Below are 27887 nucleotides of genomic sequence, written 5' to 3'. Positions count from 1 at the left end.
TTTTTTTTTACATAAAAAAAAAAAAAACAACCTAAATCGGGGTTCAAGTAATGCCCAAAAGAAATACATTTTTTTTTTAAACATACACACGCACGCAGGAAGATAGATCATAATTGCTGATCATACTGTAATCCACCTGCTACTTCCTGGTCTGTGAGTTGAGAACCAAGGTGTTGGGTTTGGTCAGCCTGAGTCCTCCCGCTCTCTCTCCTTCAGTCTCTTTTTTTGGTCACCGTGACTGGACTGACAAACGCGTCGTAGTTACAGCTGAGACAGTAAACACAAAACACAGACGATACACAGCCTCTCGAGTTATAGGAGGGCTTCAAGGTGCTTGAACTAAAACACAAAAAAAGACAGTGGTACCAAATCTTGGTATCAAAAATAGTCTCTGAGTTGGTCTCTAATCAGTCGGGACACTACAGCTGGAGAGCGTGTGTGTGTGTGTGTGTGGGGGGGGTATTTTGTCTTGATAATGACAATCTATGGCTTCAGTTTATCTAAACACACACACAGTCGTGTACAATCCCATAATCAAACCATGACGGTGTTATATTTTTAGAAGACGGTAACTTATCGTCTACATAATATTGTTAACAACTGTGTGTGTGCACGAGAGCTGGGAGGCTCCTGGTTGGTGCTCCTATTGCTATGGTAACCAAGACTGGTTTTAGTTGTAATTTGGCCAATCAGACTAAGTGCTTACAACCCACCATCCACCTCCCCACTGACATTACAGTAACGCACACACACGCACACACGCACACACACACACACACGCAATCAAACCGTGGAGCCAGCCAAGTGCTTTGACATTATCTTGCTGCCTGTACAATGCCTGCATCAGTCTAGTTCATTAAGACAAATTCATTATCAACCTAACAGTACTTGGATCGAGTGAGATAATGAGATAGAAAAGGCATAGACTCTTGTGTGGGACATAACTTCTCCATAGATTAGACACAAGATTCGTTCACGATTAAGACGTGAACACATATAGGGGTTACGGGTTAGTAAGGGCCGTCCTGATACCACGTATGCATTTCTTAAACGGACAAAACTAACACTCAAACATGGAAATTGCTGTGACGGGTGATCGAGATATGATGATTAAGTTTTTGTCTTCATGATGCACTTAAAAAAAAAAAAGAAATAAAAAAAAAAAAAATCACACGTGCGCACACTGAAATCTATAATGGTGCGCACACACGAACAAACACAAAACCTGGTTTGGGTTCCTATTGCCTCTAACAGTACGTCTGTGGTCTATGAACGAAAAGCACCTCTGGAGTACAGAACAGCCTTGGAACCGAGTATAAGTGTTTAACTACAGACAGGCGACAGTACACACCAGCACACAGGCACAATACAGGAGGCTTTGGCACACCCATGCTAGTCCGACTACTCAGCATTTTCCAACACAGAAGAAGAGCAGGTTACACAACAGGACAGACCCATAGCTGCCTTAGATTTGCCTCCCCTCTGAAGGTGGGAGGTACAGGTCGTCTGACGGACACAATGAGCAGCCGTCACATTCGATCAGCACTGAGCTGTCTGTTTTCTGGAGTCCCAGCCTATCATCCAATCAGCAGCTCCAGGCTGTCCTCATAGTTGGGCTCTTGCGGGGGACTGGGCGATAGGAAGGCTGTGGTAACAGGGGTCCCTGTTGCTGTGGCGACATTGAGGAGGGTGTTAGCGCGGATGCTGCTGGTTGCCGGGTTGCGGAGTGCCGCGGCCGCAGTGATGCTGGTGAGATTGATGCCGAGTGTGAGCCGCGTCTGCTCCAAGGCTTTCTCTGGCACAGCGAAGGCCTCTAGCTTCTTCTCTCCATTGGCCATGTAGGAGTTCTGGCAACCTCGACAGATACAATCCAAGCATGCCTGAGAACGATGACAAAAATAGGCAAGGAACGTTAGTCTATTTTAATCACACAGATGTCGCATAAAAGCTGCAAAAACTGCTGATCTAACGTCAAAAGTGTTTGAGAATGTAGTCGATGATTGAAAAAGAACAGCATGTGAGTGCTTTAATTAAATATTCACCAGGCAAATATTAATTATTTCCAGTGACATACATCACAAGTGGACATTTTTGTTTATAGAATAAGTCCCTCTTCTAGATGTACTACTGCCATTACTTGCTTCAACAAACTGGTAAGTGTTTAACCAAGCATGGCATTGCAGAAATAAAACAAAGAAGTGCAAAGACAGGCCAATTAATTAAAACGTGGCAACTCTTCCAGGGTTCCATATAAGAAAAATAGTTGTTTCATCAAGTATTTTTACACGTAAACTACATAAAACACTACTGATTAAATTGACCGATCGATGAAAATTGACCCAAACGTTTCACACGTGCAATGGTCTTACCTTGCGGTTTGAGTAGCAGGGACAGCGTTGGCCCCTGCAGGTCAGTACAGATGGATTCTGGGTGGCCCTGCCACACTTACAGCCCTTCTTCTCCACCGGCTTCTTATACGGAGGCCTGACAGGCGCTGGGGGCACGTGGCAGCCTGACATCAACCGCTGGTCTTTGCTTCCATCCTTGGTCTTGGAGCCTCCACCACTGCGGGCCTTCGCATGGGGCTTCTTAGGGCCCGAATCGACGTGCTTCCTGGCACCTTTATTGTGATTCGGAGCAGGCCGACTGAGCTTGGGGGGCGCCCCATTGGGAAGGGACGAATACGTGTGCGCTGGTACAGTTATGGAGGGCGTAGGTGGATGCATGTACAGTGTTTGAGAGGGGTTTGGAGTGTATGAATGTGAGGAGGGGCCCTGTAGGATGGAGGCAATAGGGAGGGGTTTCACCTTTTCCCTGTCACTCTCTGAACGAGAACGTTTACGTTTAAGGCGTACCGGCGGGGGCTTCGAGGTTGGAGGAGGATCAAAGGAGGATGTGTGTATGTGAACGCCATGACTTGCCACTGTGTTAGTCCTGTCTGTCTGAATCTGTGTGTAGTTGTGAGCTGTGTCCAGCTGTATGTACATTTGAGCGTGTGCTCTGTCCGTGGTTATGTGTGTGTGAGTGTGCATACGTTCCGGCTGTGTATGAGGAGAATCACCTCGACCAGGCTGAAGGGGATCCAAAGTCTGTAACACCTCCTCCACACTGAGGAGCAACACTTCCCCCTCCTCCAGCTCCCTGCTGCTAGATTCCCCATCCCTGAGTGAGCACACAGTGCCTGGAGTTGTGGCTAAATGTCCAGTGGTTAGACTCAGTTCCAGGCCACCACAACCAGTATTGGACACAGACAGGCCTGCCTGTGGCTGCTCCTCAACCAGCTCGCATACTTCCAGCTCGGGAGAAGAGGGAGCAAGGTCCTCCAGCACTGCTCCATTGCATTCCTGTGGTCCATTTGAATGAGGAGGATCAGAGGAGGAGCTCTGGGGTACAGCTGACAGCTCTGCAGGAGCAGGTGGTGCCTCTGTGGGGGTAAGAGATTGGGGGGCAGAGGGATTCACGTCTTCCTGTGCTAGGCTTGGGTCCTCCGTCTCTATCTCCTCTTCGTGCGACATTAACACCTCCTCTAGCAAGGCCAAAACCTCTGGAGACCCTCCCACATGGCTGCTGATCGACTGCAGCAACGGCGAATGAGTTACATAGAGGCAGAGCTTCCTGTAGCATTGCACCAACAAAGAAAGCTGTTTGTTCTCCTGGAAGCAGGAATAATCCTTACAGCGGCTGCATGATGGCCTTATCTGCATCTTCTGGCCTTTACAGCCCAAGCAGACAAAATGCTGACACTCTGCGTGTGTTGGGGAAATTGGATCCTGGAGCAGTTTACCTGAGAGAAAAACAAAAGGCAGCTGTTGATACGTGTGATTATCCACTTTATTTTTTGCATCAACTGATGAATTTCAAGCAGATCAGTTCTTTTTCTGAACGTATCTGTCTGCTTATTGAAATAAACAAAGAAGTATCCGACCTGCGTAACCATTATGTCCACATAACTGATATGTACTGTAGCACATGGATGCACAAATAATCATGTAAGCACCAACACCGTTACATAATCGGCCAGAAATACTGTCACATATCATTTTCAATGTTGTTCATTTCTCAATGCAAGCTGTGCCAGTAAGGATATTCTACGAGCTAAGTAGAGAGAGAGAGTAAATAAAGCATGAATAGGAAAGGCATTGCTCTGCAGCAGACAACAGGGGAGTCATCCGTCTTGACAAGAGGACAGAAGACTGGGGCTCAGCCTGGGTTGCTAAGGAGACCCGCACGCCCACGGACACAATCAATGTGAATACTACGGTCATAAAAACACGAATTGATTTGATTTAACTTAAACTATCTTGCACGAAAGGGATGCTAACTTTGCAGTGGGGGTAACACAAAACAACATCACATTCACATTAGCGCGAGTGGTGTGTATTAGTGTGTTTCAGGGGTGCTTACCACAGACGAGGCATGCAAGGGACTGTCGGAAGAAGGGCAGCAGCGTGTACATCTCGGCGAAGGTGTGAGGCTGCCGCGGGTCACACTGCAGCACGGCCCGGCTGGCGGACACGTACAGAGCGGTTGCATTCACGGGGTTCATAGCGGTGTGCTCCGCAGCCGCAGGGAAACACGGCCCGGCAAAAAAAAGCCACTTAAAAGATAGCCAAGTCCCAGGGTGGATGGAGGAAATACAAACTAGCCTGGTGGGGCAACAATCAGTCACTCCAGCGTGTCAACGCAGGCACGTGAATTAATAATAGACACAATAACAGACAACGAACATGCTGAAGCGGTTAGCACTAAACGCGCACAACGCTAGCTAGCTCTGCAGGCGGCTAACGCTAGCATCACTGGTTCGTAGTAGCTTCTGTTCACCAACAAGATATTTCGGGTCCCAATTTAAATTCCTGTTGATGAGGACCAACTAGACCATTGGTTAGAATTACTTACATTCTCTCCAACGCTGTCTAACAGCTAACAGTGAATCAAACGATCAAACCATCCATGATCAAAAGGTTAGCATCATGGAGCTAGCGTTAGCTTACGACATCAGGTAAACGTTTTAAATGAGAGATGGTCGTTAGCCATAGATCCCATTTACTATCCAACAATGTCTCCTCGTCGGTGTCTATCGCTAACGGGACGAAGAGCTGCTCCTGAGAATACACATTTGTTTGGTTAGCAATTTGCTAGCATCTCCCAGGCGCGCACTTGATGTAAACAAAGCTAACCAGCTTGCGTTAGCATGGCTAGCCAAATTAGCTAGCGAACATTCAACCGTATCGTTTACTCCCCTAGGTCCGCCTTATGCCTCGCGTGTAAGAGGAAAACGCGAGCTATTACTCCAAATCCCGCGGTTCTGATACGTTTTACAATAATACTTGGCGAGCAGCGACCGAAACATAGCTAACTAGCCGCTTTGCAAATGCATCAATCATTCGATTTTCCAGTTTTCCTCGCATCAACCCTCTCGACAGACATGGTCATCTCGCGAGAGTTACCCAGTAACCCTGGTTACCGTCGTGTGCGAGAGGTTAGCTCTACTCTGTACACTTCCTCATTCACAATGTCAATATGTTACACTTTACATTTGTGTTGCTGCTGTTCACTGAACCGTCTCTGTCAGTTCTATCTATTCATTTGTTGTCATAGATACATTTTAAGTTTGCACAGCATACATGTTACTCCAGTGTTATCGTTTAGTAGCCTAATAGCCCTTAAAATAGGCCAAAGGTCCATTTTCAAAAGCTTCCAACCACATCTCACTTATATTTGATTTAGTCACTTAATATTATTTATATGCCTTGCAATATCCGTTGGAGAATCTACACTTTGATTGATGTCTTTTGGATAGTTTTTTTTTTTTTAGAAAAGTTGGGGAAAAGTAACGCTTCCGCCTGTATACGGAAGACCATAAAGCTCAACGGTGATAAATAAAAATGTAAAAAAAATGTTAACATAGTCAGTTGATATAATAAATGTTAACTTTATTGACCCCTCACGCTATTTAGTACGCTAAAATATGTCCAACTTTTTTTTAGTATATCTGAAACCTTCCTAGTACGCAAATTGCATACTATTTCTGATGAAATATCCCAATATGAAATCATTAGATACTACATAACCCACAATGCAATGCTGTAGTAACGGCAATCTTCATAACAGACAGCTCTTTAAGTCCAGTAACTCTTTAAAGCGAGTGTAAAATATTCTCAAAACATCCGTATTGTATGAGTAATTGCTTGGTCACATGAGGTTGGCACAGGTTACCCTGGCAACGCGTCTCCAGCCAGGAAGCTCTTGAGAATCACTATGGTAATTACCATAGTTACCGTTCAGTGCTTCCGCAAAGGTACATCCTACTGTTTATTCATTACGTACTACTGTTGACGGATAACGAGTACGTAGTGCATAGGATGCGAAGGAAACGGATGTAAACCTGATCTCTTCCGGGTTCCCGCTTATTCACACGTGGTACGCATTCCTTCTTTCTTATTGGCTGTGGTAGCTCGCCCCCATTTCCCATTGGCTCACATATACTCATCGTTTGTGCCCAGCCGATTATTCGCGAGAGAGGCAACGATGGCGGCTCTCAGTGTGGCACTAAGAAGCCGCGGCCTGATCCACGGCTTGAGGACGTCTTTCAGGAGTTTGGCCCCCGTGAAATATGGCGCGGTCGCGGCCGCAGTGTCGCCGACGACCCTGCAACAGGACCGCCGCTGGAACTCTGTCAGCCAGCTGTCCGTCAAGGAGAGGATCGACAAGAAACGGAATATGGCGCTACGTGGGGGAGGTCAGAAGAGAATAGATGCACAACACAAAAAGGTAAAAAGCAGCATTACTGTATGTTCGTTAATGAAGGTGTGTGCAGCTGGAGTGGGTGAGGTGTGAGCTGCTTGGCTAAAAGGCCCCAAGTCAACGGTCGGCTGCAAGAGTGTGTACAGTGTCACACATGCAAATGACCTTTAAAACAAACTTTCTCCTCTTGTGAGAGTTCACGGTTTGCCTTGTGGCACTTTGGGGACTTTTTAATGTCTTAACAAATAAAATGTTTTATTATTATTATCTTGTGAAACCTCTTTAAACAAAGTTCTAATTGTCTGGCAGCTTCAGCTACAGCCCAATGACAGCTTGACATGACATATTTCCATAACTGGATGATAGTAATAACCCTGTTTTGCTCAATGAAATCCCTTAACATGGTAGCCAATGTACCAAATAGAAGTGATGTCATATCACAAATCTACTGAAGTGTTATACAGATTCAATATTGCCCTCTCAATGATATAAACCACTGGCCACACATGTGTATGGTGTGTATATATATGCATGTTATAAACGTTATTCATGTGCAGGGCAAGCTGACGGCCAGGGAGCGAGTGGAGCTTCTGCTGGACCCCGAGTCCTTCGTGGAGTCGGACATGTTCGTGGAGCACCGCTGCTCTGACTTCGGCATGGAGCAGGACAGGAACAAGGTTGGCGCTCGCATACGTGCTTCACGATTCAGCAGCGTCACGCTTTATAACGCTCAAAACACAGTACGTCATTTTTCTCTCACAGTTCCCGGGGGACAGCGTTGTGACCGGCCACGGCAGGATCAACGGCAGGCTGGTTTACGTGTTCAGTCAGGTACAGTGTGTCATTATACTGTTACACACACAGGCAGCTCGGTTTCACCTCCGTTTCATTCTTTCCATCTTCCTCCTTTTTAATTTTTTTGTTGCTTTCACCCAGGACTTCACGGTGTTCGGTGGAAGTCTGTCTGGAGCTCACGCACAGAAGATCTGCAAGGTAAAAACAACAACATTCCGCGTCAACAGCAAGAGTCTGGGTCTGTACACCGTTTTTTTTTAAATGTTCTGTGCTCAGATCATGGACCAGGCTATGATGGTCGGCGCCCCGGTCATCGGCCTGAACGACTCCGGGGGAGCTCGGATCCAGGAAGGGGTGGAGTCTCTGGCTGGATATGCAGATATATTCCTGGTGCGCTTATTGCTCACGATGCTAAAATCATACATTGTTGTCACGTGGCTAGAGGTCAACACAAAACCACACATTCTCCTTTTCCAGAGGAATGTGATGGCTTCAGGGGTCGTACCACAGATCTCCCTCATCATGGGCCCCTGTGCAGGAGGAGCCGTCTACTCCCCCGCCCTGACGGACTTCACCTTTATGGTTAAGGTAGGCAATGATCTAACGACCATATTATTGATTTCAGCGTTAGCTCATTGTGCTAAAGTGTGTGTGTGTGTGTGTGTGTGTGTGTGTGTGTGTAGGATACATCATACCTGTTCATCACAGGACCTGACGTCGTGAAGTCCGTCACCAACGAAGACGTGACTCAAGAGGAGCTTGGCGGAGCCAAAACGCACACCAGCGTGTCCGGTGAGTTTGCTTCACGGAGGAGTTGAGGTTAATATTTCCACCGAAAATCAAAATATTCAGAGACGATAATAAATGTCCCATGTCTTGTGATCAGGAGTGGCTCACCACGCGTTTGAGGACGACGTGGAAGCCTTGCTCAACATGCGAGAGTTCTTCAACTTCCTGCCGCTGAGCAACCAGGATGCCGCCCCCATCAGGGAGTGCCATGACCGCAGGTAGCTCCATCTCCACTTTAGAGGAAAAACCAACAACCTATCGTTTTTTTGTCGTTTTCCGACATCTCGTCCCCCTTTTTTCCAGCAATCGCCTGGTCCCCGCGTTGGACACCATCGTGCCATCCGAGACGACGAAAGCCTACGACATGTTGGACATCGTTCGAGCGGTATGTGCGACGCAAACACTTTGTGCAACCGCGTCTCATTTAATTTCCTCAAGTGGTTAAGTAGTTCCTCTCTTCATGCGTTCTGTTCAGATCGTGGACGAGAGCGACTTCTTTGAGATCATGCCCAACTATGCCAAAAACATCGTGGTGGGCTTTGCCAGGATGAACGGACGCACTGTAGGCATTGTGGGTAACCAGCCCAAAGTGGCTTCTGGTAAGTAAAATAAGTGGAAGGGCCAAAAGTAAGAGGGGATAAATGATCAGTGTTGTATTTAGCTGTTTTTCAAATGATCTGTGCATATAAAGCATGGCGGGAATGAGTCCTTAATTTCACGTCTTCTTCATCAGGGTGTTTGGACATCAACTCCTCGGTGAAGGGAGCCCGCTTCGTACGCTTCTGTGACGCTTTCAATATCCCCATCATCACCTTCGTGGACGTGCCGGGCTTCCTGCCAGGTATTCATCTGAAAGTCTCGCAGTGTTGTTAACGAGCGTGGCGTAAAAAGGATTCTGCGGCCCGCTCACACTCACCCTCACTGTATCGGCTGGTTGTCATCAGGTACCGCTCAGGAGTATGGAGGCATCATCCGACACGGAGCCAAACTGCTGTTTGCCTTCGCAGAGGCCACCGTCCCCAAAATCACTGTCATCACTAGAAAGGTATGTTATATTCAAATTAATTACTAGAAACGATACATATTATAACTTCCTTTTTTACGTCTCTTGCAGACTACAACCTAAATTACACTTCTGATATGAATAGAAAGTAATTAAACGGACAGCTTTGCTATTTTTTATCATCCGTTCTAAAAGCTTTACAAATGACTTTACCGTACTGTGTGTAATAAAGACGCACTAGAATACAAGACATGACTGTCTCTAAGAAGGCTTTAGCCTGAAACAGCATTTTATTGTGTTGGCAGTGGTTGCAAGGACCAAAACATGATTTATTCTTTTATTTTATTTTTTAATTTAAGACATGTGACTCGATGTGTGTGTGTTTGTGTATGGCAGGCTTACGGAGGAGCCTATGACGTGATGAGCTCCAAACACTTGAGAGGAGACGTGAACTACGCCTGGCCCACGGCTGAGGTTGCCGTCATGGGCGCCAAGGTAAAAAAACGTTGCATTCGTTCTATCCATCCGTCTCTCTTTCCTTTCGTCTGATTCGACAGTGGGCATGCAGACGTGCAAAACGCCAGCGTGTCTGCTGTGCCAGAGTTTCTGGGACCTCTGACCTGCTCGCAAAGACCAAGCTGCTGGCCTACTCATGCCTTTTTTTATGGTGGAGGGACTTAGGCACAGAAGAGTCCTGGAGTCCTACCACCAGAGATGTCTGGGGAAAAATCTGGTTCAGCTGGAAAGAGAATTGGCCTAAAATCAGTGTTCTTGAGGAAGCAAACATCCACACAGGCCACCAACCTCCTGATGAGATGGACAGAAAAAGCCTTTTAAGGACAACATCAGGATCAACCTAAAAAAAAAAACCTCCACATGAAGGAGCTACATCGGGCAGCAGCCCAAACGGTTCCAGCTCCTCATCAATGCCCACACTAGGAGAAGAAACATTAAGAAACACCCCCTGGAGAAACTTCACACCCAACTTTGACAGGCGATGATTCGCGGTCTGTTTTGTTTCTTTCTCAGGGCGCCGTTCAGATCATTTTCCGAGGAAAGGAGAACCAGGCGGAGGCAGAGGCTGAATACGTCGAGAAGTTTGCCAACCCCTTCCCAGCTGCTGTCAGAGGTGAACTTTTGCTCAAAAAAAACAACAACCTGCCTTTTCAATGCATTTATACACTTCTATTCCTGACAAGTGTTCCGTTTCAGGTTTTGTGGATGACATCATCGAGCCGTCGACCACTCGCAAGAGGCTCTGCAGAGATTTGGAGGTGCTGGCCAGCAAGAAGCAGGTCAACCCCTGGAAGAAGCACGCCAACATCCCTCTGTGAGACGCATCCCACCACCGTGTCCTCGTTAACGCCGCGGAGCAGCGCTCGCTGTGGGATTCTCCTCCACCTTAAATGAGCTGCGGCGCTGCCCTGTAATGACGACTTGGCTAGTCTGCCCGGCAGATGTTTGTTTGCTCGTTACCACTCCCTCATTTTGAAACCACGTTCCCCTTCCAACTCGATCATTATGTCCTGAACTGTTAAAACTTCAAGGAGGAACTTTTAGTGCTCTGTAAATAAAATCAGCATGTGCATCTTTAAGACTTTACCATTTAGACGTGCACAGAATAATAGCGGAGACTCACATTTAAGTAGTGGCCATATTGGTCACTATCTGAAAGAGATCACGACTGTCAACATGCTATTCGTGGATATGCAAACATACTGTCCTCTTCTGCCACATACATGGTTTCCAAATTGGTCGTTAGGGTTCTGGTGTGTACTGTAGTCTGCACTTTCAGACTCACTCCCTGTGTTTCCGTGAACTCCACGTAGGTCAAGTCAAGCTGGAACCGTGCCTTTCCTCTCTGGCAGGCTCTGCCCAGACGTTTGTAAAATAAATAAACTCCATCTACCGATGTGTGTTTTCTTTACTTTTACCAAGTAGATAGTTTCTCTTTGAGTTTGGCTCAATGTAAAAAAAGGTATTTTAAGTTTGGGGATAGAGAGATAACCAGAGAGAAGAGGAATCCGGAGCCTTCAACTGTGTCACATAGATTTGTGTCGTTGGCAATTTGAGTTTCCAAGTTGCTGTGGAACTTTTCAAGGGGGCGTATTTATGTCCCCGGGGTCCTATGTTCCCCAGATTCAATATCCTCAGCAATGCTTTTTCCTCTCAAAAGGTCAAATCAAATTCATTAATTTCCCTATCAATTATGTTGAAATCACCCACCTACAGATTAAGAAATACTCCTTGAAACCACACTGTTTTCTTGCTTTTAAATATTGCTCTTTTTTACTATTATTTTGCAATTTTAACTGCTAAGATAACCCTGGTTAGTCTCTTACAATGTGGACGTAGCGAGGACCCCCATTTAAACTGTCCAACTCAATTTTTAAGTCGGCGTGGATGAGAATATCACGGACATATGAACATCTGTTTGATGGTAACTGAGCGAGCTCAATCTGCTGATGAGGATCGTGTGAAAGGTCAACTATGAATGGTCCAGTGCTACACAAACACCGCTGCATTAATCGATTACAGATTTTATTTTATTAAAAAGACTTTAGGTTCACAGAAAAAAACAAAACAAAAAAAAAAAAGCGCATTTGAGGGCCACTGATGTCAACTGCACTGCAGAAAAGATCCAACTGTCTGTGATATTTACAGGAGGACTGCCGAGCCAGCCGAGGGAAAGGTAAATGGGTGATCAACAGATGGTGAACGACGATATGGCTGGAAACATTCAAAACACATTCAAACAAATCTGTCAAACAGAGATCCACCACTGCACTGGATTTGAACAATGAGAACAACAAACCTTAAAACTTCTTTGATCCGTAAACACTGAAGGCGGGTGTTAAAAACGTTCGGTTTGACTTGTAAAATGAACAAACCTAACAGATATTCTGCTGTAATACTGAACTGTGAAACGATTACAATCGGACGCTACAGCGCTTAAAAAAAGGGGGGGGCATCCCGGCAACAATCTGAGCTCGGTAACGTTAAGATAGGAGTTGTAGGTGGAGGGGGCTGGAATATACCGTAAGTATGTAGGCCACGATTTGGCAACAAACGAGATACATATTCAAGAAAAAAGCTGTACAAACATCAGACAAAAACAAAAACACACTTGATTTAAAACTTTAGTACTAAAGCTACAGAATTCAAAATATGTTTGTCTTTTTTCTCTCATACCTTTTAACTTCAAAAACGTATTCCAGGGCGTGTGTGTGTGTGTGTGTGTGTGTGTGTGTGTGTGTGTGCAGAATGCTTCCGAGATCTGAGAGGGTGGAGGCGTCTGTCTGAGGTCGTTTTGAGGGGGGGGTGGGGTTGCTTTGACATCACACACAAGACAGTTACATCACTTCCGCCAGGTCGGTCCACAGCTGTCGACCTCAGTGTGCACCATCGTCACCACCACTTTAAACACGCGCACACACACACCACACACACTTCAGTACCACCACATACAAGGACTCAGATGGCGAACAGAGAGAGGAGAGGGGTCTGTGGGTGGCAATAAGAGCACAGATATAGAACACTTACTATTGAGATCCTCTTAATGTTGAATTTTACCAGACGGATCAAAGTGTGACACCAAAAAACGGGGGTTTGGGTGTTGGGGGGGGGGGCTGTACAGAGTGTTACGCTGCTCTGTGCTGCTGATCGGGAGCGGAAAACAAACGACTGTACATCTGTAACAGGGAACCGTAAAAACTGTGAGTGCTCGTCAGCGGGACTTCTTAGCCAGAGTGCCGTCAGAGCTACCGCTAACAAGAGCTGCACCGACGGGCTGAAAGGAGGAGGCGGAAGAGGAAGATTAGGAGCAAGACGAAGCTCTTGAATAATCCGGGACTAGATTCTGGAGAATATTCCCGATCCTCCGGCGCCACCTGAAAGAACAGAGCCGATCCACGCTTCACACTTCGGGGGCTGAGATCTCAGCCCGATGCGGGATCCATCGGTAGATGACAAACATCCTTTCATCGTGTCTTATAGAAAGAGAAAAGTATTTCAACAATGTTTTCTTTCTTCTTCTTAAGAGTTTGATTCGCAGGTTATCTGGGTTAGACGTCCCAAACCCCTCCACTCCACTCCCCCCCCCCCCACTTCTGTTAACTCCTGATGTGGATCCTGGACTCAGGATCTTTGCCTCCTCCCAGATCAGAACATGGGCATGCTGAAACCCTGGAAAAACGGAGCGAGAGCGACTGTCAGACATTAGACAGAAAACATCTCAGCTGCAAACCTGCAGCAAGCATGCATAGCTGTCTCTTTCCATTACCACTAGAGGGCGCCATAGATGCAAATGTCACATTCTACACATAGTGGCTTTAAAATGAGGATGAAACAATTTCCCTGAGCTTAAAATGACATCTTGAGTTTTGGGGTTTAAGGCTGGAACATTTTAGAGGCTGGAAGCTAATAAATTGTTTGACTGACAGAGTTTTACATACCGATTCATCCTCAATCATCGCTGCAGAGTCAAAGAAGTCTGGTCTTAATTCTGCTCTTTCCCGTCTGTTCCTCGATGGGGGCTGGGTGGCACAACATTCAAGACATTTAATTAAGACCAGGACCTTTATTATTGATTTGTCAAATGGGATTTCACACACGCGGTGAGAGGAAGTGATGTCACTGACCAGGTCGATCACCATAGTGTCTTCAAACTCCTCATTCATGTCCTCCAGCTGGCCCCGCGATGACATCATCACGTCCTCGAAGATGGGCTCCGCGTCGTCCTCCATCAACCCACGCCTGACGTCATCAGGAGAAGGCACAAAACACACCATTTAATCCATTTTCTTTTTATTCGTTAAAATCATGAAACCGTCCCGTGTCGCTGCTTCGAAAGCTCAACACACTTACACAGTCTGCCGGACGCCCTGATTGCTGCGTGCCTTGATGTAGTTCAAGCCCGTTCGATCCTTCCGGTTCACCTCCTCCATCTTCTGCTGGCCGAGCCACGACATCTGCATCTGAGGACTGAAGACAAACAGAGGGTCATCAAAATCAGGGGCAGAAATAATGTGATACTGATTCTAACCGATACTAATCGTTTCCATCTTTAAAGTATGAAAAAAAAGGAGCTGCAACGGATAGACAGACCATTTCATGTGTATATTATATGTACTCACTTGTGTACAAAGTCGTTCTCCGACCCGGGTTCTGAGTCCGGGTCGGGCATGTGTTCTGCTGGTCTGTTCTCTCTGAGGACTGTCGAGGTGAGCTGAGGAGTCTGCAGTGCCCCCGGTGTCTGAAGGGTGTCATTACGCAGCAGCCACGAGCTCTCGACGCTGCTCTCTTCTGAAAATGAACGTGCAGCATCAGCAATAACCACCAGATAACCACGACCAGGTCTCATCGACCAGAACAGAAAGTAACCCGACCTCGGCTCGGCTCACCCTCGATGCGCTTCTTTTGTACCGGCGGCCGTCCCTTCTTGCTGCGGACGGAGCCGGCCTTGCTGCTGGACCCCGACGTGACAGACATGTGGTCCTCGTCTCCGCCCGTCAGCAGGCTGTTCCTGTAGGAGATCAGCGGCAGCCACACGTCCTCCCGACGCTCCGACATCGACTCCGACATGAACTTCTCCAGGTACGAGTGGCTGAGGAGACATCATCATCGTTCATTTTATTTTAAATGAAACAATCAACATATCAAATGATGGTGGAAGGGAGTACTTACACCGTCTTTTTGTCTTGGCGGATTAGTTTGGAGGAAAATTCACTCAGAACCTCCAGGAAGGCCAAGTTGATGGGAGGAAACTCTGTTCCTCGAGGATTCTGGTACTTAAATGCAAACTCAATTCCATCCCTGATAAGAGAGAGGGAGCGAGACGGAGAGTGGTAGAAAGTAGACAAGGAGAGGGTGAGGAAAAACAAGGAAAGTAAAAGAGAAAGGCATACATTCAAATTAAACGGTGGAGCATTTTGTTGTAATTGCAAAGAGAAACTCTTTACTTTTCTCTTATAATAAATAAATCAAATAAATAAATGTCCGCTTTCACCAGTGGTTTCATTTTCGTCAGCATGGAGGCAATTTAGGATGTTATTTGTCTAAACTGATCACATATTGGGTTTCTGAACACTTTCTCGCATGAAAACACATTGAAATGCAATAAAGTGACATATTAACAGTTTTTATTCTGGCTCAGAATCTCACAAGAATGCTGGCCAGCTAGTTTTTCGAGGCACACTGCCAGCGACCGTCACATCCCTGGAAACGATCGCAGCAAATTTAAGATATGTGGAAAAAGTGATCACATATTGGGGAATCTAAAATGTTTCTTTGAACTGAAAGAAGTGACATATTAATAGCTTGGATCCACATCTCAGAAATCCTTCCTGCAGTCTTACTTGTGCAACGTGGCCACGGCCTCTCTGGTCTTGATCTGGTCCAGGCCGAAGGTGAGGGCGAAGCGGCGGGCCAGCTCCTTGATGCCACTGACGTGAGACGACGTTCGGTCCAGGTTGGGTCCCTGGTCCTGCAGCAGCTCATTGAACAGCTGCAACACACGCGTCGACAGGGTGACTCTCGTGACCGGAAGCACGCACGATTTCAAAGCCGGGGAGCCGTGAACGTGGTTTGTCACGTTGTCTTTGATGAATGTCTCACCTGCTGCAGACTGAGGATGAGCGTCTTGGCACAGAGAATCTTGTCCGTCTGTCTGGTTTTACTCAGAGTCTCCTTGATGATGTCGCCATAATCGTTATAATACTGAGGGAGAGAAACGCGACAGTTTAGTACACTTACCATGAGATCATCTACATATTTTCATAGAGAATTCCCGAAGAAAGATCTGTCATCCCAACTTAACAGGAAATCAAAGATAGTCACCTTCATGTAGTGTTTGAAGATGTCAGCAGCAGCAGGCATGTCCACGATGTCGTAGATGATGAGTTTGCAGAAAGCCGCAAGCAGGTTTCTCCTTTTGTGGAGAGCCTCGATCTTGTTGGCCTCGTCTTCTTCGTCCCCCTCTGCAGGTCAGACAAGAGAAACGAGAAAATGATCTCATCCTTATCATCATTATCTATCTCATCTCATCCCTGAAGCGATGGGCCTGGACCCCTCCGAACTTCTCACCCATGCTCTGACTCTCATCGTCCTGGTCGATAAAGACGTGGTCCAGGACGAAGGTGAGCAGCTCGTTCTGCAGAGTGCCGTCCGGGTTGAAGACCAGCGGCTGGAGGCCCTCCCTGCCGCCGGAAACCAGCTGGTGACTGAAGATCATCAGCAGGTCGCAGAGAAGCATGAACGCCTGCGTAAGAGGCAAAAAATGAGGAGTTGGGGACTCATAACATATCACCGCCACATCACGTCTAAGTTGTAATGAAGACTACACAGTTTCTCTTCTTGTTATCCAGGAAACGTTCCTGATCATAATGCACACATTTGAATATGAGACGGAGGGAGGAGGTCCTATGAAGTGTGTGTCGTTACCTGCTCTTTGACTGGCGTGTTAACGTTGGACAGACACTGCTGGCAGACGGCGAGGAAAGACTTCACCACTCTCCTGAGAGCCAACAGATCATCCTGCACACACACACACACACACACACACACACACACACACACACACACACACACACACACACACACACACACACACACACACACACACACACACACACACACACACACACACACACACACACACACACACACACACACACACACACACACACACACACACACACGTTAGTGGAAATCGATATTAAAACAGCAGTTTTCATTCAGGCTAAGTGATCTTGCCCTGTCTAACCGCACCAGTGAACGAGCTTAAATGATTTAATTAAATCATCGACTACCTTCATCGAGGCAACTGGATCAATACACTTTGTGTTGATGCAGGTCAAGTCATTCAAAGGCCATAGCGAGCCCTAATAATGGCCAACTAATGATGATTGAGTTGGTGGTTTTATTCCTGATGCATGTTCATCTTATACAGGTCATTCAGAATGATTTAGAATTCAAATATCAATGATTGTGAGAACATAATCTTTAGTTGCAGCTCTAGTTAATAGTGACATATAACGGGAGGACATGGGGAACATTGAAGCTACTGTAGGTCAGATTGCAGAACTGAAAAAAACATCCTTCAACTTTAAATACTGCACTGTAGGAAAGGGGGCTTCCAAGCAGGGGGATTATGAGTTCAAGTGTTTTGGTGGTTTGGGACTGTTTAGTTTTAAATGAGATAGATTGAGGGTAAGCCCCTGATTTGGAGTTAAGCATCCTGTCAGACAGCGGGAGGAATGTTTACACCTCAGCATCCCTTCTCTGTCGACAGATAAGCCCCCTGTCCCCTCTGGGCCACGGATGCTCAGATACGTCTGAACGCCCGAGGATGAATCCGGGATCTGAGTGTGCAAAGCTCTGTGCAGCACCTTGCTGGGAGCCCCTTCCGTGATCTTGACCAGCTGCCAGAGGACGGAGTAGTGGGAGCACTGCAGGGCCTGGACGGCTATCTGCTCCGGCATGGAGCCCTGCTCGATGCCGGCCTTTAGCAACCGGTAGCAGCTCCCGAATAAATCCCACCGCGTCAAGTCGTGTGCACTGTGTGAGGAAACACATTTAATAGAGTGTGTTCATTTAGTGGACTCCAGAGTATGTTCTAGTTTTAGGAGTACAAAAAAGTAAGAATAAAGTCTTACTTGTGGAAGGCTGTGAGTCTTTTTAGCGTGGATAAAACATTGTAGATATCGTCATCGTCAGCCTCCTCGGCCTGCAGAATAACAATAATAATCACACCTGTTAGTACACAAAGACGAGGCGTGTGATATGCTAGGCCATCGTCCCTTCCCATCACACCTCCTGCAGCAGCCCTTCGACAGAGTGTGCGAAGCGATCCGTCATCTCGTCGATGAGCTGCGAGCGGGCGATGTCCACGCGGTTCATGATCGTGTACTCTTCGGAGCACAGGATGCTGTAGGTCTTGCTGCAGGCCTCCAGCACATCCATCTCGATGTGCTTCTCCACCACCAGCCGGATCTGCTTCAGCAACGCGTCCAGGTGCTTCTCCATGCGCCCGGCGCTGTACACGTCCAGGTCAAAGAACTGAGGGATCTGCAGGAGGTTGGCCACCTTCTCCGAGTCCGCCTGGTACTGTGGACAACGAGATGGGCGAGGTGGGAGTTAGACGAGGAAGACTTATAGCATACAGAAAGAAAGAACCAGCAGAGATACGGAGGCAGGAAGGAGAGAGACGGACCCGTCAATCAACTTGGTTTGCCAGTTAGTAAAATGGTCGATTACGTTCAATAACACTTGACTAGATAAGTGACATCCTGATCAATTATTTCGACAAACGGATCAGTCACCCAGCCCATTCATTAGTCAGTGTCGCTGGACTTTACTCAGACGAGGACCGAACACTTTGCTTCACTTAGCTCTTACTTTATCGGCAATGATATGTCGTGGTGTCTTTGTTTCCTTCTTTTGACAAACGTACTTATCGTAAGTCGCTTCGGACAAAAGCGTCTGCTAAATGACCTAAATGTAAAATGTACCTTGGACAGCAGCATAGGCAGAGCCATGATGTAGTGCTCTGTCAATTTGTTCTTATCGTCTATCTGGGTCTTCCTTTCCTTCGCCGTCAACACCTGGACAAGCAGACACAAAGCTTAAGGTCAATGCAGTAGTAGGCGTAAAAACAGGCAGAAGAAATGGCATAAAGACAGGGATTTGGGGTTAGATGGAGTATGTTGTCCTCTCATTATGACCGGGAACGTTTTTCACATGTCGGATAAAAAAAATCTGCTTTTGCTCCCTCTGTTCCCGACCCATAAATGTGTGATAGTCTTTGTGTTTAATCTTTTTTTTTCCCCAATTGTAACTGTGCTTAGATTAATCTTATAGTCGTCAAAACCCACAACAAGCTGATATAAAAATAGCGAGGTAAATCTATCTCCTTTGAAACGCTACCTACCCGTTTGCCGGTGCCTCTGCCAACAGGTGGGTGTGCCTCTGCTGCCTGTCGGATGGTGCACACCATCAGCTCTATCAGAGCACTCTCCTGTCTGTCTGACAACACTGAGAGAGAGAGAGACGGATACAAAGAGGAACGAGAGGAACAAATGGGTAGGCAAAAGGCAGATTGTCAGCGAAGGTCAAAAATGGGTGAATTTAAAAAAAAAAGAGAGTTTCAATGAAGGAAAGATTTCATTACATCATCTCTTCCAGCTGTTTTTTTGGCCGTGATGTTGAAATGAAGAAACCTAAAGCTCTTATTTCATTGTGCATGTCTTACCCTCCTCTCCCTGCACAGGCTCCTCCAGCAGGAGTTCAGTCATACATTCCCAGTCCTTCAGCAGCTCCTGAGAGCTTTCCCACAGCGAGTCCACCAGGTAGGCTGCATGCTCATGGAGCTACACAAACAGAAAGACACTCGCATGAAATCTAAAAGCTGAAATCCTACAAAGATGGTCACTGTCAAGCAGCAATATGAGGACAATGCCTTTTAAAAAAAAATGCAAATCATACACCACCACACCAAAAGGGTATAGTATTGATATATTCTTTAAACAATTATAAAGCACCTCTGTGCACACTCATATGTATAACTGGTCCCGTGTTACCTCGCTCTCCAGGAAGAAGAGCACCAGCATGCGGATGAGATTTCCGTTGGGGCTGCTCCTCCCTCTGCGCTTAGCCAGGGCTTCCTCTGCCTGCGGGTCATGGCGGCTGAACAGTCTGAGAGGGAGACGGAGGGAGGTACAGCCAAATGTAGAAAAAGGTGACAGAGTGAAAATATCATGTCCAGTCAGCATTATTTGAAGATAAATTGGGATATCGAACTCACTTCCTGTGCAGGAACTCTCCGGCAGCAACTGCGACTGGTCGGTGGGCCGAGTACACCAGGTGGTACACGTTCTCACAGTCCTCATTGGATAAGGCGTCTTCACTGCCCCTGCAAGAGATAAAGGTCAAGTCGTGTCCGTCAGTATCGTAGACATGATGCTTCAGATGGGAACGGACCAGGCACTGAACTATTTAGTTTCATGGAACCGATTTGTTTTTTCCTACCAAACAAAGTTGGGGAAAAAAAGTCCACATTCCTACATTATTATTTGTGATTCTGGATCTCCTGTGACCCCAAAAATGTGTGACAGTTATGTGATTAATTGGTAATGTTTTAATAATACTACTCACTGCAGGATGAGGGTGACCAATCTGATTGCCTCCACCGCCACGTCATACTCCTTATCCAGCGTCATCGATACAATACGGTCCTGTCAAAAAAACAGATGGAAAAAATAAAGAAGTGGAAGAAATCAGCAGAAGTCTGTGAGCATTACACAGTTTTAAAAGCCAGTCACTGTCGGTTTGGTATTATTGCAGGCGTTACCTTGAAACGGTTGGTGAAGAGCTCTAACTTGGGGAACAGTTCTCGGTTTGTGTACAGATTCTGCAGAGCCTTCAGACATTTCAGACGCACCTCTCCTTGCTGAAAGAGATGGAGTTCAACACAAATATTGGGTCTAGCATCTTGTCTTTGTGTGTAAACATCACCAGACCCACTGAATCCATTCAACAGCTGTCCACCGACTTGAAGAAATGTGAGCGGGAGAAAAGAAGAAACCAACAGACCGTGTGCTTACCCTATCGTGTAGCGTCCAACCCACGTATTTCAGGTAACTATCGTTGAGAAAAGCATCGCTGTACATCTTCATCCACACCCCGATCTCCTCGATACAGATGGCTCGGATTTCAGCGATCGCATCCCTGGAAAATAAAGAGTACATTCACGACCATTATCAGTGCTATTATTATTATTATTGATTTTTTTTTAAAGCAGATTGAGTCTCCACCTGTTGTATGAAATGTGCTATACAAACAAACCCGATTGATTAATTGAACTGAAGTAACAGTGTCTTCTAAATGTACCTGTAGCGATGCACAAAGATTCCCTTGAAGATGGAGTTCATCATATTCTCTATTTCATCTTGGTTTTCCTGAAGCTGCAAGGACCAAAAAAAAAAACAAAAGGTAAAATGATTAAGTTGATAAAACAAAAAGATTTAGATTCCAATATCTTAGATGAAATCTGAAGAGTCAGATCAACACCAGCCAACCTCCTTCCTCTTCTGGAGCAGCAGCTCGAGCTTCTCATTGGCCCGTTTGCCGGCGATCTTGTTCCTCTCGGCCTCGTACTGTCTCTGGGTGTTGTCCTGATGAATGCTCAGGTTAAGTGCCACATTCACCAGCGCGGTCATCAGCTTCATTGCTATGCAGAAACAAAAAATACATATTTAAGTGCTTTCAGACGATCCATGTCTTGAAAAATACCCATAAATTGTACAATATTTGTTTTGCAACACGGAAACACAGTAAACGTTTCCTCAAATCAAACTAATTTTAAAGAGATGGTTAATCTTACTTATTTTAACTGCTGTCATTACCTCCCACCTGTAAATTGTAGCACAGGTGTGTGCAACCCACTTGATTCAAGTTCAGCAACGCGTTGTTTGCAGCGCCCGTACCTGCTAATGTGGAGGTGTGTCTGAAAGCTCGCACTTGAGAATCCGACAGGCCGGTGAGGAGGGAGATCACCGTGTCCATCATGTACTCGTCGTAGATGATGCTGTACTGACACTGGCGGATCAAGACGCTGATGAACTCGCAGAAGTTGTAGCGGAACTTCTTCCACAAGGGCCCGGGCATGGTGAGAGGATAATCCCCGCTGTCCTGAAACACACAGCGATCAGAGGGACTTCTTTAATCTGCTTCAAACGTCTGCGAGACAATCCCCTCGCTCTCTTCAGAGTCGGAGTCGCTTTAAAGAAACATTGGCCAACTCTTTCATAGTGTCCACATCGGATTTGTGTCTTTCAAACTTGATTAAAACGGTTGATGTTTTCAGCGACGTGCACTCTTTCTGCCTGCTTGTTATGTTTGCTGGTTAAGAACACATTTGTTCCCAATGAAGGGGAACAGAACCACTTGTACTTGTTCAGCCACTGATAATTGCTTTCTGTTCTTGGCTCTGTCCAAAAATATGTCATGTGGTGAACAGCTAGTGAGTACAAAAATTGGAAAAGCGATAAAAAAAAAACTGTGGTGAGTGTGGATTTCATCTTTTATCGTGTGATTTGAATCTCATTGCATTCACCTCCGAAAAGCCTGTATTTTCTGCACAGATGTTAAAACTTCTACCAAAGAAAATGGTTTGAGCTGTTGCAATATATCTCCCTTGCTGACAAATACAGCAACACACTGGACAACTTCATTCTGAGCTTCCTGACTAAAGAGGACCGTTACCTCATCGAATTCTTCGGTCATCTTGCGGATGATCTCGGCATTCTGCATGTTTCTGAACATCTCGATCCTCACAGTGCCTGGTTACACAACAACCACCACAGGATTCAAATCACATTTTTTGTCCAGATGTTTCACAACATGAACACAGAAAAGACACATCAGGAAATGCTGGTTTGGTGGGTTAACTTCGTCTTACCTTTGCATCCTGAGCACTGGATGAAAAAGTTGATGAGATCCAGCAGCGCCAAGTCTCTGTCCTGTTTATACGACTCGATCCACTCATCCACCACAGACTGTTCACACACAAAATCCCAACAGTGAGATGTTAAAACCCTCCTCCTCCATTGGCAAAGTCTAACGTTTTGGATTTTGAGTATGGACATTCCCCCACCTGCATGGCACTCTTGCCCAGTTTGACCACTTCAAACAGAGTGACGGGGTCTCCGCCGTCCCCATTGTGTTGAGCCACGCCGTTGGCTTTCCCTCGCCCTCTCGCTACACCCACGGCCTTTTCCGCCGGTGACTTCCGAGGCTTCTTGTTTGCCTGTAGGGACGGAGATGTCAGCGAGCGGGGAGGAAACCAAACACTCATGTTCACGGGGGAGAAACACGGACGCATACCGGGGCTTGTTTTCCAGGCCTCCCTCTCTTCTTCTTGCCTTTCACCTCGGTTTCTTCCATCTCGCCCATGCTCAGACTCAACCCCACGGTGTCTGTTGCCCCAGACTCGTTGGACGAGTCCCTGAGAGAGACAAACACATAAGACTCGTGTGCATTCAAAAGAACTTGTTTTAGGGAGATGTAAACACTGAACTTACTGTAGGACAGGGAGCTCCGAGGTGATCATCCTGGTTGGCGGTGAGGTGTGTAACTCTGTTGTGTGTGTGTTTTCAGGTTTGTTTGAGGTCCAGCGATGGAGGCACGAGACAGCAGGTCACTTGGGGGGGGTAAGTTGTGGCAGGGCAGGAGGGGGAGGCTCCAGGACGGACTGCACTCAACTTGCTGGCACTTAACTCTCTTCCGCTCCTGGAATAAAATGGAGATAAAAGAGATGATTAAAACATCCATGTCCATTCAGTAACAACCATAAATAATACAACTGCTCTGTTGCAGCTATACTTTGTGCAATAGTAAAGCATGTGCACATAAATTCAAGCCTGATCTAGATATTAAAATGTATTATTATTATTAATTATTTATTCAAACTGTGATAAATAACAAGTCTGCATGTTTTTTTTCATATTCCTTCAGCAATGGAACGTTGATATCAGATGTGAAAGCACCGCGTCCAAAATGTCACTGAACGCTTTCAATCTTCCACTCAGGCTGTGGAGGTGGAAGTGGGGAGAGGAGGACACCAACTGGACACTTTGAGAACTACAACAGCAACATATTGTGGGATGTGTGGTGAGGATTTGTACACAGGGATCTTGTTGTTAAAGGATTTTAGAAGCACCCCTGGAAACTGTTAGAAACGTACCATAGTACATAAACCAAGTAGGCTTCCTTTTTAAATAATGAGTAAGTTCAGGTTAATGTGTGACATTTAAGTAGAATTACACAGAGGGCAGAGAGGTGCAATGTCTTAATAACCTCTGCTGGATAGAGGTTGTGGATAAATATGATTTTCAGAAATACTTTCCAGGATAAGTGAAAATTCCCAGCTGTCACAAATGATGCAACATTAATGAAACAATCTCAAAATGCCCAGGAAACAGAGTTAAGAACGGGGGGAAACATCTCAGAAGACTTTGCAGCTAAATTATTCACAACATTAGTTATTGACATGTTAATATGCTAATGAGAGCAAAGAGCAGAGGGGGGAGCGATACCGTTCTTAACCACAGGAGGCAGTATGATCCACAAAGTCCTCTGGCCAAAGTCTATCTGCAAACTACTTAATTGAGTTTTAACTGGGGGGAAAGTGGGTTAAGAAAAATCACCCGACACACATTTAAGGCACAGCTCAGTTACAGTCTACTTCTGTGTGTCTACAAAATGTTTTAAGAGTGTATTTTCCCCAGAGTGTGTGTGAGTGCATATGTGTGTGTTTGAAAGTAGGTCTGGGCAACAGTAGGGGGCAGGCTAAGAGAGTGTGTATTTAAATACGATCTTCCACAGTGTTTGTACTGAGGAAAAAGCATGGAGACACACACACACACACACACACACACACACACACACACACACACACACACACAGGCAGATTTCATCTGAACAAGACTGACTTCAATTGTTACATCAGAGGCTATTTTTTGTTGAGTAAGTAAAGCCAGTAATCCTGTATGGTTTTTAGTTAGTTGTAATAATGATGAATTTAATTAATAAGAAGTTGCCTTTCATACTTCCAAGCTCAAACTGCAGAACCCACAGAGGCAGAAGGGTGTTAATAGGATGGGATTTGACTCACTTGCATGCATCTGAACCTCTGATCAATTGTGACACTTGATATTCCTGCTGCACAGACATTAAACCTACAAAAGGATATGGAGGCATTGTGCCGCTGACGTGGCTGCACATATAAATGGTGAAGGAAATAATCTGTTATCCGCTGAAATGTGAACTTGCACAATGCCACAATAAAGACGACAACTCCTCCTCCCTTTTAAAACATATGTATACATAACCTGGCTGACGTCTAGGTAAACAGACTCAGAATAAAATGAAAACTCTGCAAGTCAGTTACATTTTAAGTGAAGGAAACTTGTGCAAATTGAATTTACATAGTATGCATTTGATCAGGCGAGAGGGAAAATGCTTGAAATTATGACAAAACAGTAAAAAGAAAAAAAAAAAACTTAAATTCAAGGTGGATAATACACTTTCAAATAGTAAAATGGCTCCATTAGCCTTTCATAAAATAATATACAATATATAATATGACTTTCATTTCTCATCAAACAGCATTTTTAACACTGAATTTAAGAATTAAAATGCTGTCAGACCAAACAGATTATTCCACCTGCACACACTGCATGTAACAATTGTTACAAAGAGAGACCAGTTTTAAAATATCCACAATAAATACGGGGACTTCCCTGATCCTTGCAGTTGTCTGCTCTTTAAAATCCACCCAATAAGGCCCGGGGCACATATACAGTACAAAGGAACAAATAAAAAGGGGGAGGAAAAGCACAGTAAAAGGTAAATAGCATGGAGATAGGGACACCCACGAAACGTCTGAGGGTCTGCACACATTCCTGTTAAAAACCAACTAGCACTTAACGAGCACTTGAACAGGTGTACCTCGTTAAGTGAGTGTATTAAAAAACAAAACAATTATGATGACAAAACCCTTTTATGGAGGAGTGGGACACCAATGTGTAAACCTGGAGGAAATTGACAGGAAAATTATCACCTAATTTAGTCTCGAGTGATTTTTATTTGCGGATTAATCCCATGAAAACACTTCACAGGACCGGCTGTGAAAATCGGCATCTCTACTGTTACTAACTTGATTACTCCCGGGAGTCTGGCTATGCTTTCTGGTCCACCACTACTGTTAATGCTACTATACTATACTACTACCAACACTAAATGCAGTTGGAACCCAATGGTCTGGGCTGCACCAGGTTTCTGCCTAAAAGTCTATTAAGGCAGTGTTTTCTCACCACTGTCGCGGTAACGCTTGCCCCTGGGTGATGTTGAAATTGTATTGACTGGAAATTTTGAGCGTATTCTAGTCCTGCACAATGTGTTGAGTGTCCTGAGATGACTTCTGTTGTGATATGACGCCATAAATAAATAAAATTGAATTGAACTGTAGCTGAGAATGATCAAGATGTCGATGCAAGACTCCATACGCACAGCGAAATGATATTGCTCCTCCTATTGCTTGAGACATTTGATATTGGTAATCAGCACTACTCCGTTACTAATTAATAAAAAATCACAAAATGTAGGGAAGTAAAGCTCTTGTAAAGTATTTTCTCCACTTTCCCCACCTGCAAACCCTGTACATCACATCACACATCACACCTCTGTCACATCTCAGCTCTTACTATTTTGCCCTGACATACATCTTTTATTATTGATTATCTTTCTCTGAAGGGACAGAAGCCTCGATTCAAATCAACTATTTCTAGTTTGTCAGAGGAAGAGTGTGCGTGAGCCTGTCGAGCCCGATACTGACCACCAACTACCGTAAATAATCCTTGATGCACACTGGCTTTCTCCAAACATTTTCTCACACCCACACCCACACCCACACACACACACACACACACACACAGTCATCAGGAGGCTATGAATAATTTGCAGTGAGCCTCCCAAACTCTCTTTGCATCTCTCTCTCGCTCCCTTCTCATCTCAATGCCATCGACTCTAATAGCATGAAAGAAAACTAAATTCCTCGTTCACATTTTTTTTTTTTTTTATATATATCTTTGCAGTGACATGTAAATATCAGCACTGACCCATCATATCATAAAGACTATCGACTGGCATCCCTGAGAATAAATGACTGTAAGAAACAACCACCATCGCAAAATGTAATTAATGTCATCTGCATAAAAAAAAAAACAGATTGTTAGAGAGAGAACCCACGCTCACATGGGAGAACCTGCAAACTCCACACAGAAGGAACCCGGACCCGACCCGGGAGTCGAACCCGGACCCTCTCGCTGTGAGGCGACAGTGCTACCCACTACAGTGTCGAACTAAAATAGACAGAACACATGAGGAAATCTCTGTCTCCTTCAAAATGACTAGTACCCACGCCCGACAGTAAATTAGGACTCATGGCAAACGTGAACTCAATAAATAGTTCCATCAATTAAAACTGCATGTAAGCAGAATTGGGTTATTTTAACCCTAATACATAAGTTTTCGTTAAAAAGCACCCATTAAAACAGAAAACAACAATATGAAGTCATTAGAAACAAATTCATTGACAAAGTTATGGAAATTAGAATAAAGCACATGTGAGACATGACAAAAAGTATACCTCTTGGTTCTGTTGATCAACATGTTTTTAAGTGGCCCAGTTTAAATAATGCAAAGTCCATCCCAGTCAGAACCAGCAAATCAATCAAAAACTTTATTACGAAAGCCTCTAATTGTTTTTAATAATGCATCCCGTCATATACAAAGCACTCGTGCAGCATCTGCATCATGGGCCCTGGCCACAATTTCTTCATGCATAAGCACCACGTGGATATCCTAAATGTCTTGAAATCCAGCGGTAAAGAATGAATAAAATGAAGAAAAGTTAACTACATGAAACCGTACAAGACTTGGCTAATATCTAGTGTTGTACTGAAAGAAATATTCTCACTAAAGGAGGTTGCTCTCTTGG

The 27887-nt window shown here is 45.3% G+C and overlaps 3 protein-coding genes across 5 annotated transcripts in view; 1 reads left to right on the top strand and 2 right to left on the bottom strand.

The window, feature by feature from the left end:
- Positions 1-1557: 1557 nt before the first annotated feature.
- Positions 1558-5404, bottom strand: msl2a (MSL complex subunit 2a). The gene is made up of 3 exons (XM_084013091.1): positions 4405-5404; positions 2370-3784; positions 1558-1880 (listed from the first exon to the last, which is right to left on the bottom strand). The coding sequence occupies exons 1-3, from the start codon at positions 4544-4546 to the stop codon at positions 1578-1580; spliced, it is 1860 nt and encodes a 619-aa protein (XP_083869217.1). The 5' UTR covers positions 4547-5404; the 3' UTR covers positions 1558-1577.
- Positions 5405-6503: 1099 nt separating this feature from the next.
- Positions 6504-11235, top strand: pccb (propionyl-CoA carboxylase subunit beta). 2 transcript variants are annotated; one of them, XM_084013538.1, is made up of 15 exons: positions 6504-6771; positions 7302-7421; positions 7507-7575; positions 7681-7737; positions 7816-7929; positions 8017-8127; positions 8223-8331; positions 8426-8546; positions 8632-8713; positions 8804-8927; positions 9062-9169; positions 9273-9373; positions 9728-9826; positions 10361-10460; positions 10544-11235. In XM_084013538.1, the coding sequence occupies exons 1-15, from the start codon at positions 6529-6531 to the stop codon at positions 10663-10665; spliced, it is 1680 nt and encodes a 559-aa protein (XP_083869664.1). In that variant the 5' UTR covers positions 6504-6528; the 3' UTR covers positions 10666-11235. The 2 variants fall into 2 exon arrangements, with proteins under 2 accessions (XP_083869664.1, XP_083869663.1); XM_084013537.1 differs by having other exon boundaries at positions 7507-7737.
- A 609-nt stretch (positions 11236-11844) lies between these two features.
- The window catches only part of stag1a (STAG1 cohesin complex component a), a 35188-nt gene continuing 19145 nt past the window's right edge, over positions 11845-27887 (bottom strand). Inside the window, exons 2-32 of one of the 2 annotated variants that reach the window (XM_084014338.1) lie at positions 23410-23617; positions 23213-23333; positions 22983-23135; positions 22788-22884; positions 22592-22668; positions 21814-22018; positions 21406-21557; positions 21218-21291; positions 20932-21055; positions 20679-20777; positions 20483-20562; positions 20133-20240; positions 19909-20023; positions 19581-19698; positions 19260-19363; positions 18841-18933; positions 18143-18436; positions 17986-18056; positions 17719-17887; positions 16772-16864; positions 16415-16589; positions 16169-16308; positions 15947-16048; positions 15688-15836; positions 15017-15145; positions 14734-14936; positions 14467-14635; positions 14198-14314; positions 13972-14086; positions 13786-13866; positions 11845-13516 (exon numbers count right to left, since the gene is read on the bottom strand). In XM_084014338.1, the coding sequence (XP_083870464.1) occupies positions 13493-13516; positions 13786-13866; positions 13972-14086; positions 14198-14314; positions 14467-14635; positions 14734-14936; positions 15017-15145; positions 15688-15836; positions 15947-16048; positions 16169-16308; positions 16415-16589; positions 16772-16864; positions 17719-17887; positions 17986-18056; positions 18143-18436; positions 18841-18933; positions 19260-19363; positions 19581-19698; positions 19909-20023; positions 20133-20240; positions 20483-20562; positions 20679-20777; positions 20932-21055; positions 21218-21291; positions 21406-21557; positions 21814-22018; positions 22592-22668; positions 22788-22884; positions 22983-23135; positions 23213-23333; positions 23410-23438 (3780 nt within the window). In that variant the 5' untranslated portion in view covers positions 23439-23617 and the 3' untranslated portion in view covers positions 11845-13492. The remainder of the gene's footprint in view (positions 13517-13785; positions 13867-13971; positions 14087-14197; positions 14315-14466; positions 14636-14733; positions 14937-15016; positions 15146-15687; positions 15837-15946; positions 16049-16168; positions 16309-16414; positions 16590-16771; positions 16865-17718; positions 17888-17985; positions 18057-18142; positions 18437-18840; positions 18934-19259; positions 19364-19580; positions 19699-19908; positions 20024-20132; positions 20241-20482; positions 20563-20678; positions 20778-20931; positions 21056-21217; positions 21292-21405; positions 21558-21813; positions 22019-22591; positions 22669-22787; positions 22885-22982; positions 23136-23212; positions 23334-23409; positions 23618-27887) is intronic. The other variant, XM_084014339.1, reaches the window with a different exon arrangement.

The sequence above is a fragment of the Eutrigla gurnardus genome (genome assembly GCF_963514095.1).
Source record: "Eutrigla gurnardus genome assembly, chromosome: 7".
NCBI classification, from domain to species: domain Eukaryota; kingdom Metazoa; phylum Chordata; class Actinopteri; order Perciformes; family Triglidae; genus Eutrigla; species Eutrigla gurnardus.
This window is presented reverse-complemented; position numbering and strand designations above follow the sequence as displayed.